Raw genomic sequence first — 9,843 nt, 5'->3', positions numbered from 1 at the left:
AAAATGTGTTGCTGGAAAAGCGCAGCAGGTCAGGCAGCATCCAGGGAACTGGAGAATCGACGTTTTGGGCATTCCTGAAGAAGGGCTTATGCCCAAAACGTCGATTCTCCTATTCCCTGGATGCTGCCTGACCTGCTGCGCTTTTCCAGCAACACATTTTCGGATCCTTGTGATACCCACTAGTCACTGCCTGCCATTTGGGGAAAAAACCATTTATTCACAGTCTCAGCTTCCCATTTGTCAACCAATTTTTGATCCATGGTAGTATATTACTCTATCACATATGCTTTAACCCACTAACTTCTTATGAGAAACCTTATCAAAGACTTGCTGAAAGTCTAAATGCTCCATATCTATTGGTTCTCCTTAATCTATTCTACTAGCTACATCATTAAAAAATGATTTGTTAAGCTTGATATATGTATCATAAATCAATGCTGGTTTGTTAAATCCCATTAATGCTTTCCAAATGTTCTGTAATCATGTCCCTTATAACAGTCCCCAGTATTTTCCTCATCATTGATTTTCAGCTTATTGGTCTATAATTCGTTAGTTTTTTTTCTCTTCCCCCCCCCCTCTTTCAATAGTGGGTTATATTTGCCACTCTCTAATTTGTAGGAACTCCTCCAGTCTATAGAATCTTGGAGGATGTCCACAAATGCATCCAGTCTTTCCAGGACTACCTCATTTAGTACTCTGGAATTTTCAGGTCCTGGTGGATTGTCAGCCCTTAAATGTAACACTATTTTCTTACTAAATTTTACTCAATTTACTCTTTCTACTCAATTCTATCCTCTCATCAGACCCTTGGTTCCCTAACATTTCTGAGAGGTTATTTGTGCCCTCTTTTCTGAAGACAAAATCGAAGTATGTGCCAATTCTTTGCTGCCCATGATCATTTCCCTGGCTCTTGAATGTAAGGGAGCTACATTTGCCTTGACTAATCTTTTTCTCTTCAACTGTTTATAGAAGTTTTTATGGTCAGTTTCTATTTTCCTCAAAATTTTATCCTCCGTCTATTCTCCCCTCTTGATAAAGCTTTTGTTCTCTTTTACTGAAGTCTAAAACGGTCCTAATCCTTAAATATGTAGCTTTTTCTAGCAAATTAATGTGTCTCCTCATTGGATTTAATACTATCCCTAATTTCTTTTGTAAACCTTGGTTGAGCCACGTTTCCTCTTATTTTTATGCCAGACAGAAATGAATAATTGCTATAATATTATGGTTGTTCTTCTCCAAAGGACCTCACTCCAGCGTGGTTGTTGCTTTATCCTTTCTCAGTGCAAAGTACCTAGTGTAGTTTAGCCTGTTCTCTGGTTTGTTCCCCAATGTACTGATCTAAAATCAAATCATGTACACACTCCAAGAAATTGTCCTCAACGATATTATTGCTAATTTGTTTTGTTTGATCAGTATGCAAATTTAAGTCACCCATGATTACAATTATCCTTATTGCACACATTTCTAACTTCTTGATCGATGTCTTTTCTTACAATCCCCAAGAACATTTTCTGCCCCTAGTGTTTCTTACCTTCACTCATACAGTTTCCATGATTTTCTGAACCAACATTCTTCCTCACTACATCATTGATCACTCCTTTACTAACAATGCAAACTCATCTCCTTTCCCTTTTTGATCTTTCTCAGTTATGATAGCAATGTATGTTTAGCTCACATATTCAATCAAAATATTTCAACATTCAGACAAAAGTCTCCACATCATTATCCTAAAAGGGTGATCCCTTCAAATATGATACTGCAGGCATGTCTCTGAAATCAAAATTATAACCGTTTTGGTGCTGTTAACTTATCTCTTTACCACAAATGCTTCAAAAGCATTAAGATACAAAACCTTCAGATTTGCCTTTTTACCTTTGATTCACCAGAACTTCACTTTGCACTGTGGTCCAATTTGTTTCTCATCTTTATTCTGTCTGCCTTCCACTTTTGCTTCTTATCTTCCTTTTGTTTCTATCATTGTTTCTCCTTCCTGTGTCTCCTTTCTCCCTCCTCTGTCTCCTTACTCAGGTTCCCATCCCATGTCATTCTAGCTTAAACCCTCCCTGACAGCACGAGCAAATACATTGATACCTAGAATACTCATGGCTATCTTAACAGGAATAATTGGATATACTGAGCTTGTTTTCACTCGAGTTCTGAACATCAGGAGTGACTTGATTGAAGTTTAAAAGATCCTGGACAATCTTGACAAGATGAACATGCATTTAGAAATAATATTGTGGTTGAGTGCAGAATTAGGGATCACCTTTTTAGGATAGAGATGTGGGGAGCTTCTCTCGGAGGGATTTTGGAACTCTCTCCCTCAGACTGTAGTGAAGGTAGGGTCATTAAATATTTTTAAGGTGGAGGTAGACAGAGTCCTGTTCAGGAAGGGAATCAAAGGTTATTAGGGATAGATGGGAATGTGGAATTCTGAACACAAACAAATTAGCCACAATCTTATTGAGCAGGCCTGAAGGGCCTAATGGCCTTTCTCTCTGCTTCCCAATTCATATGCTTGTCTGCGCAGTGTGGCCTGTCAGAGTACCATTTTCTTGCCCAGTTCCATTAAATGCAGAGTGGTCTACAGTACAGAATAAGGCCCTTCAGTCCAGCGAATCTACATTGGTCAAAAATAGCCACCTAACTATTCTCGTCCCAGTTCTTCCAGCACAGGCTCACTGGTCTGACAGGACATTGTAGCTGAAGTCCAGCCAGAAAACATGAATGTAGTTGTTATTTAACTGGGCCACTGAGTGCGCGACAGTTGTCATGTGGGGAGAAAGTTCAAAGTAAAATTTTTAAGCAGCCTCTGATTATCCCTCCATCTATGAGGGTCCTGATTGGAATCCTCACATTAGGAATTGTCAGTTGGATGGAGTGCCTGATAGTCTTTAGAGTATTAAAATATTAAATTAAACACAGTCCAGTTTGCATTACATTACGAAATTTATGGTGTTGAGGAGGAAAAGGAGATCTGATGTAATAGATTCTATCACTTTTTCCACTTCATTGCAGCTATGGAACACCAATTCTCCAGGTCCATTAAAGAAGGAAATCTATCCTGAGATATTTTAAGAAAAATGGTCAATTTTATGCTTAACCCGTGTGCTTCTATCAAAAGGAAATGGCTTTTATAAATTGTGTGCATAATAAGGATATAACACTTGAAAAATAAGTCACCATCTTCTCAAGGGTAATGCCACATCCATAGATCAGCAATTCTTTATTTGTGAAAGTGATTCAAGTCTCCTAAGCAACAAATAGGACAGAAGCCATGAGATTCCAATTATTTTGTACTCAACTGACACTCAATCTGAAAGTTTTCACTTTGTTTACAGTATTTCTCATCCATAGTCCATAATTTACTCATGAAAAAAACTTGAAAGAGGTAAAACACATGGAAAACATACAGAAAAAAGTCACATTTTAGTTGGTGTTCTGTAAAGTAGCAAGTAACTTACTTGTTCTCCTCTTTTCCCTGGTAATCCAGGAGGACCAGGGGGCCCTATCAGTGTTACATTATTGGCCGGACATGCCCTTGCACATGTCCGCCGGATTGCAGATGCGTAGATTGCTAATTGTTCATTCACTACTCTTTTGCACAACTCAAAAACCTGTTCCAAGGGCATTCCTGGACCCTAATAGATATAAAATATTGTAAATATTTTTTTTGGAAAAATGTCAACAAATAAACAGGGCTATAAAAGAACAGATTGCACCTCAGAAATATTTGTAAAGCTTCTGATTTCAAAATCACATTTTTTACAGGCAACACAATACCAGAAAAAAAGATAATTAAGTATGTTGGACTGAACAATAGTCAGTACAATACGTGTGAATTAGACTGAACAATTTTTTTATCCTGTTACAATCACAAAAATAATCAAATTTTACCAAATATCCCCACTGAAATAAATCTGGCTTATGTGACTTCTAAATATTTGGCATAAACATTGGAGAACTAGAAATAACATTTTGAAGAAAAAATATTAGTGCAGGGAGATGTACTTTTAACGTTACGTATTTAGCCTCATCTGATCCTTTTGCTTTCACTTTTTAATTTTTTGCAGCATCTTCCTTCGAATATTAATGTGTCACATGCAATTTTCAGATGTCAGTTGGGTTGTGTTTGGTTTCAGAATAAAATGAAGGATAAGGTGCTTCTCTTCTTGTGCATTAGGATCAGATTGTCTGTTTGCTTTCACCATAACTAATGGAAGTGGTTCTCTGCAAACATATTGGTCTCAACTGTCTATTACACAAATATGGGATTGGTTCTCCATGTTTGTTGCATGGAAACTAGTAGCCTTAAGTTCAAAGAATCTTTCTTCTTGGGTAGCCCCTCCAGGTCAAGGATGATATTCTGATATGATGTGTTCTGAGATGGTTGGTACAATGTCCAAATCTGCAAATTCTGCCATGTGTGCAGCAGGTGATGACTGAAGGAGTGGTTGGTGGGATGTTTGAATGCTCCTTCTGATATTTCGGCTTCAGCTCTGCACATTCCAAATGCAGTCCGCCCATGTGTTTGGTGCCTTCCCGAAAGACATACAAATAACTGGTTTTCACGTCACCAAACACAACCCCTCCACACCCATACACGCACAGCTCCATTACACAGATGAGTGGGAGCATGCTGTGCAATGCCCTCTGTTCAATATTAAACTCAAGACCTCTGTTTCTGATTGTTAGCTTCTCTCAGTGGTTGATAGTCCTGACCTGTGAGAGCAGCCAGAAAGATGGCATTCAATACCTTGTGGGCTCGGAAACCAACCTTAAAAATTAATTATTTCGCACAGGGTGAAACCAAAGGTTAGACTTTAATGGTCATGGAAGCAGGCTGGTACACCACAGCTGTACTGTAGGTGGTAAACCTGACATGGCCATTGCTGAGAGTCCATTAAATCCCAAGGGAGGAAATCTGCTGGCAGCCATTTGGGTTCCCAGTCTGCCATGGGGGAATATCTGCTGCTGGGGAGAGCTGCTGGACAATTAGAAGTTTGCAGCTCTCTCCAGTACAAGCAGTGGAACTTGGCGTGGTGGCCATTGCAAGGTCCTGGAGTAGACCCCAAAAGCAGGTTTGTAATTGGAGCACACGTAAAGTGCAACAGAATCACATTGGACACTCAGAGGCCTGGGCAAGGTCTGAAGGGGTCTTGTTGTAAAGGGTGACGAATAGGCCAGAATAAGACCAGACTTTCCTTCAATCTCATAGCAACTATGTAAAGCAATTCAGGAGATTTTAAAACTATAAATTAACTTGCAATGGCAACAGAGTCCACTTAATTGAAAGGTAATTACAGACTCAAGCAACATTTCTGCACAGTTAGCATGGTGGTACATAATGCATGTTTTCCTCCACAAGGAAAAATCAGTTAAAAAAAACAGTAATATTTAGAAATAAATGTACTGGTCATACTGGAGCACTGTTCTGAGGTATACAAGTCAAACCAGTAAGCAGCATTAGCAGGTTTTAGTGTTGCTTTCTTCAAAGGTCATGGCCATGCAATGTGTACTGTGCTCACTGCATGCATTATAATGCACCAACCTGAGCCTGAGAGCAAACAAATCTCAAGTCAAGAGAGAGAGAAATAGAGAGAGAGAAATAAGGACTTAGCCCAAGAGCTGAGACTCAAAGTAAGAGGGAGTGGTGCTTCTAGCTCGCTGTTGCCAAGATGAAAGCTCACTCTTTTTTTGGATAAGAAAAACTTGCAGACTAAGTAACGTGGTTACAATGAAATCAGAAACGCGCTTCTCCCTTTCCTGTTGAGTGTTGTTCCTTTTGTTTCATGATCAAATGTATACCTTTTAACTAATTTACTTATATAGCCCTCATAAGAAAATCCCTCCATATCTGGAACTAATCTAATGAACCATCTGGCACATTTCCAATGCCAATATAGCTTTCCTTAGATAAAGAGACCAAAACTGTCCTGAATATTCCAGGTATGGTCTGACTATGCCTTGTTTAGTTTTAGCAAGATCTCTGAAGGTGTTGAAGTAGTTTCAGTAAGTTAAGGTTTAAACTTTCAATCCTGTCTTATAGAAACTGAGAACTATAGATGTGGAAAGACAGGCTAGGAGTTAATAGGAGATACACTATCAGCAAGATAGTGCTGGCCTTGGCTGAAATACAGGTAACGCCTGTGAAATCTGTGGGAAAACAGTAGATAACCTAAGACACCCAGATAAAAACATTGTGGCAACTGTAGTACATTGTAATGCTTTGTATAAAGCGAGGGGATGTCTCTAACCCACCAGAGTTAGTTTTACACCAGACAATGATAAGACTGGTTCTCCTTGCCTATGCATAAAAATACTGATCATAGACCTAATTCCTGATTCCCATTATCATTTTGTTTAGTTATTCAATAACAAATTCCCCATTTTTTTTACTCCATTCCCTTTGAAATAAAGGCTAACAGTTGACTCATCTGCATTATTACTTTTTGAACTTGAATGTTAACTTTTTGTGATTCATGCATGAAGACCCCCAAATATCTTTGTGCTGCAGCTTTGTGAAATCCTTCATCATTTAAATAATTTTCAGTTCCTCTCTTCATGCAAAATTCATAGCCCCATATTATATTCCATTTTCCTAGTTTTTGAACACTCATTTAATCTGTTTGCATCCCTCTGTAGATTCCTTGCGTCATTCGTGTTACTTGTCTCCCAGCCATTTTTGTGTCATCGACCAACTTCGAAAGAATACATTCACTTCTACCATCCAAGTACTTTATATATGTTTTAAATAACTGTAGTGCCAGCACTGATCCTTGTGGTCCTCCCGTAGATACAGATTGTAATCCTGAAGATGGCCCCTTTATTCCAACTCTGTTTTCTATTAATTAGTCAATCCTCTATCCATGCTAATATACCACACTTTCCATGGATTGCCACCTTGCTGTTTCAGAGGAGTATGTGAATTCCGTTCATCCTGACAGTAATGCTGTCAGGAGGTCTCAATGCATGGTCGGGGTCACTCTTGACAGTAAGGTTGGAGGTGGGGATAGGGTGGGGAGGAATTAGACAAAATGCAATTCTCCACAGTGATTCAAGTGTAAGATAGTCCTGTGATATCAATGGTTGCAATGGCTGCAGTAATAGGGAGATGGGCTAGAGTCATAGAGATGTACAGCATGGAAACAGACCCTTCGGTCCAACCAGTCCATGCCGACCAGATATCCCAACCCAATCTAGTCCCACCTGCCAGCGTCTGGCCCATATCCCTCCAAACCCTTCCTATTCATATACCCATCCAAATGCCTCTTAAATATTGCAATTGTACCAGCTTCCACCACTTCCTCTGGCAGCTCATTCCATACACGTACCACCCTCTGTGAAAAAGTTGCCCCGTAGGTCTCTTTTATATCTTTCCCCTCCCACCCTAAACCTATGCCTTCTAGAGGATTGGAATACAATGATACAGAAGTTATGCTGCAGTTATACAAAATCCTGGTTAGACCCCACTTGGGGTACTATGAACTGATCTGAGCACCACACATTAGGAAGGATATATTGCCCTGGAGAGAGTACAACATAGGTTTACAAGAATGATACCTAGACTTTAGGAGTTACGGGGAGCGAATTCACAAATTAGGCCTATTTTTCTAGAAGTTAGAATGTTAAGAGTCGATCTGATCAGTCTTCAAGTTATGAATAGGAAAAGGCAGGATAGACAATGTTAAACTATTTCCACTGTTTGAGGACTCTCGAACTGGGGGACATAATCTGAGAATGAGGGCTAGACCATTCAGAAGAGATGTTGGGAAGCACTTCTACACACAAAGGGTGGTAGATGTTTGGAACTCTCCTGGATACAGGATCAGATGTTAATTTTAAATCTGAGAAAGATTTTTTTTTGTTAAACAAAGGTATTAAAGGATATGGGCCAGTCAGGTATATGGAGTCAGGCCACAGAGGAGCCATGATCTCCATAAATCTTGAAACAGGTTTAAGGGGCTGAATGGCCTACTCCTGTTCCTGGATTCCCAGTCATTGAGGATTCCTTGCCATTGGAACTGAATCTACTTTCTGTCAAGGTCTATGCAATAGCGTTCCCACGTTAAAAGATCTTCCTCACCAGCCATCTACTTAGATGAATTTGTTTGTTTCCTCCCCCTAGAACTGTAATAAATTTGTCAGACATCATGATTATATTATGTATTTCTAAATGCTCTGCTATTACATCCCTTCCAATAAAAAATGACATCTTCCCAATGACAGCTATTAAACTAACTGGCCTCCAGTTAGCTCCCTCCCTTTCAATAAGTGTGTTACGTGGGCATTTTTCCAGTCCTCTGGGACTTATCTAAAATCTAAGGATTCTTGGAAGATGACCACTAGTGCAACCAGTATCTCTGTAGCTACTTTCTTTAATATACTAGGGTGCAACCCATTGGGTCCAGAGCATTTATCAGCCTTTAGCCCCATTAGTTTTCCTAACATATTTTTCTCTAGTGATAGCCATTGTGCACAGGCTTGGAAATGACATGATCATTTCGTGACATCAAACATCTCAAAGTGCTTTATAAACAATGAAGTGCAGTCACCACTGTCAATATAATGTCAGAAATGCAGCAATTTTATATATGCTAAATGTGATTAAAGGGGTTTCAACACAATTAGAAATGGAAGACAAAGCTTAAAGTAGCTTGAAGCATTTGTTTTCCAGAAAAAGCAGAGATTGAACAGTTTGACTTTTCTTCTAAACTTAATTTAAGATGAAATTGAACTCACATGCGCTCCTACAGATCCTGGTTCCCCTCTTTGCCCTGCTTCACCTCGCTCCCCCATGGGCCCTGGAAAGCCTCGTGGACCAGGAATTCCAGGCACACCACGTCTGCCTTCAATTCCAACATCCCCTGGAGGGCCAGGTCGTCCAAACTAAATTAAAAACAAAAGTTCAACGGAGTAGTTACAATAATTTAACCACTTAAAGCATGCCCACTAAACAATATGTGTTCAAGCAGGTGCTTGAACATGTGCTTACTGTTCACCGCAGTAATTAAAAAGGGAATTGTACAAATTTTCAAAAAAGTGCATTTAGATAAAACCGATCCTGAACATGTTGTTGCATATTTTTGTAACGTGGTGCTAGCTTTCCCTTGCAGCTATTTCATAAATCAGGCTTTGATCTCAATTAAACTTTTGAGCTGCCCTTATTATTTGATCATCACTCGCTATGCAGCAATATTTCCAAATATCTGTCATAATTTTCACCTTTTCTCTCCTTAATATATGGTTTCTTGATTTTGCGACCTTGTTTCAGGTTAATTCGAAAGAAGATTTGTATCTCATCTCCATCAGAACCTCTCAGAGAAGTTTTGCTCTGAGCCCAACAAGTCGTATTTTACCATAATTAAGGTTGGGAACAGGTTTCCTTCTGTTCTCTGCAAATTCAGTGTGGTCCAAAGGGTTACCTTAGGCTGAGACAGTCAGAGCCGTATATAATACCCAAAGTGTGCCTGACTAGTAACATATGACCAAATGGATTTGACAATATCATATTATTTCCCTCCATTTGTTGTCTCCACACATGATTCTAACATGAAGAATGGCTAGTCAATTAGGACCCTTTTCAACTTCTGTGATGATCTCATCCCTCAAATGAAATACATATAGGATAGAATGTATTTAATGTGTACATACTGAATCTAACTTGCTAATAGTCTGCTCATGAATCAGCCCTCTTGAGTTCTCTTTGTCAGATCTTAACTGTATCTTCTGAGTTTGGGTACCCATGCCTACAGCATTTATTGTTGACTCCTGCACAGCCCAGTCAAAATTGCTGTTCAACTTCAACCATAAAAAAAAATACTGCAGACGCTGGAAAATTTA

The 9,843-nt window shown here is 39.3% G+C and overlaps 1 protein-coding gene across 1 annotated transcript in view; it reads right to left on the bottom strand.

Annotated features, from left to right (window-relative positions):
* LOC122549492 (collagen alpha-1(IX) chain-like) overlaps positions 1-9,843 on the bottom strand; it is a 54,052-nt gene that overhangs the window by 15,897 nt on the left and 28,312 nt on the right. Inside the window, exons 12-13 of the mRNA XM_043689351.1 lie at positions 8,743-8,889; positions 3,465-3,641 (exon numbers count right to left, since the gene is read on the bottom strand). Coding sequence (XP_043545286.1) covers positions 3,465-3,641; positions 8,743-8,889 — 324 coding nt within the window. The remainder of the gene's footprint in view (positions 1-3,464; positions 3,642-8,742; positions 8,890-9,843) is intronic.

The sequence above is a fragment of the Chiloscyllium plagiosum genome, chromosome 4 (assembly GCF_004010195.1).
Source record: "Chiloscyllium plagiosum isolate BGI_BamShark_2017 chromosome 4, ASM401019v2, whole genome shotgun sequence".
NCBI classification, from domain to species: domain Eukaryota; kingdom Metazoa; phylum Chordata; class Chondrichthyes; order Orectolobiformes; family Hemiscylliidae; genus Chiloscyllium; species Chiloscyllium plagiosum.
The sequence above is the reverse complement of the archived record's forward strand: the minus strand, read 5'-3'. Positions and strand labels throughout refer to the sequence as shown.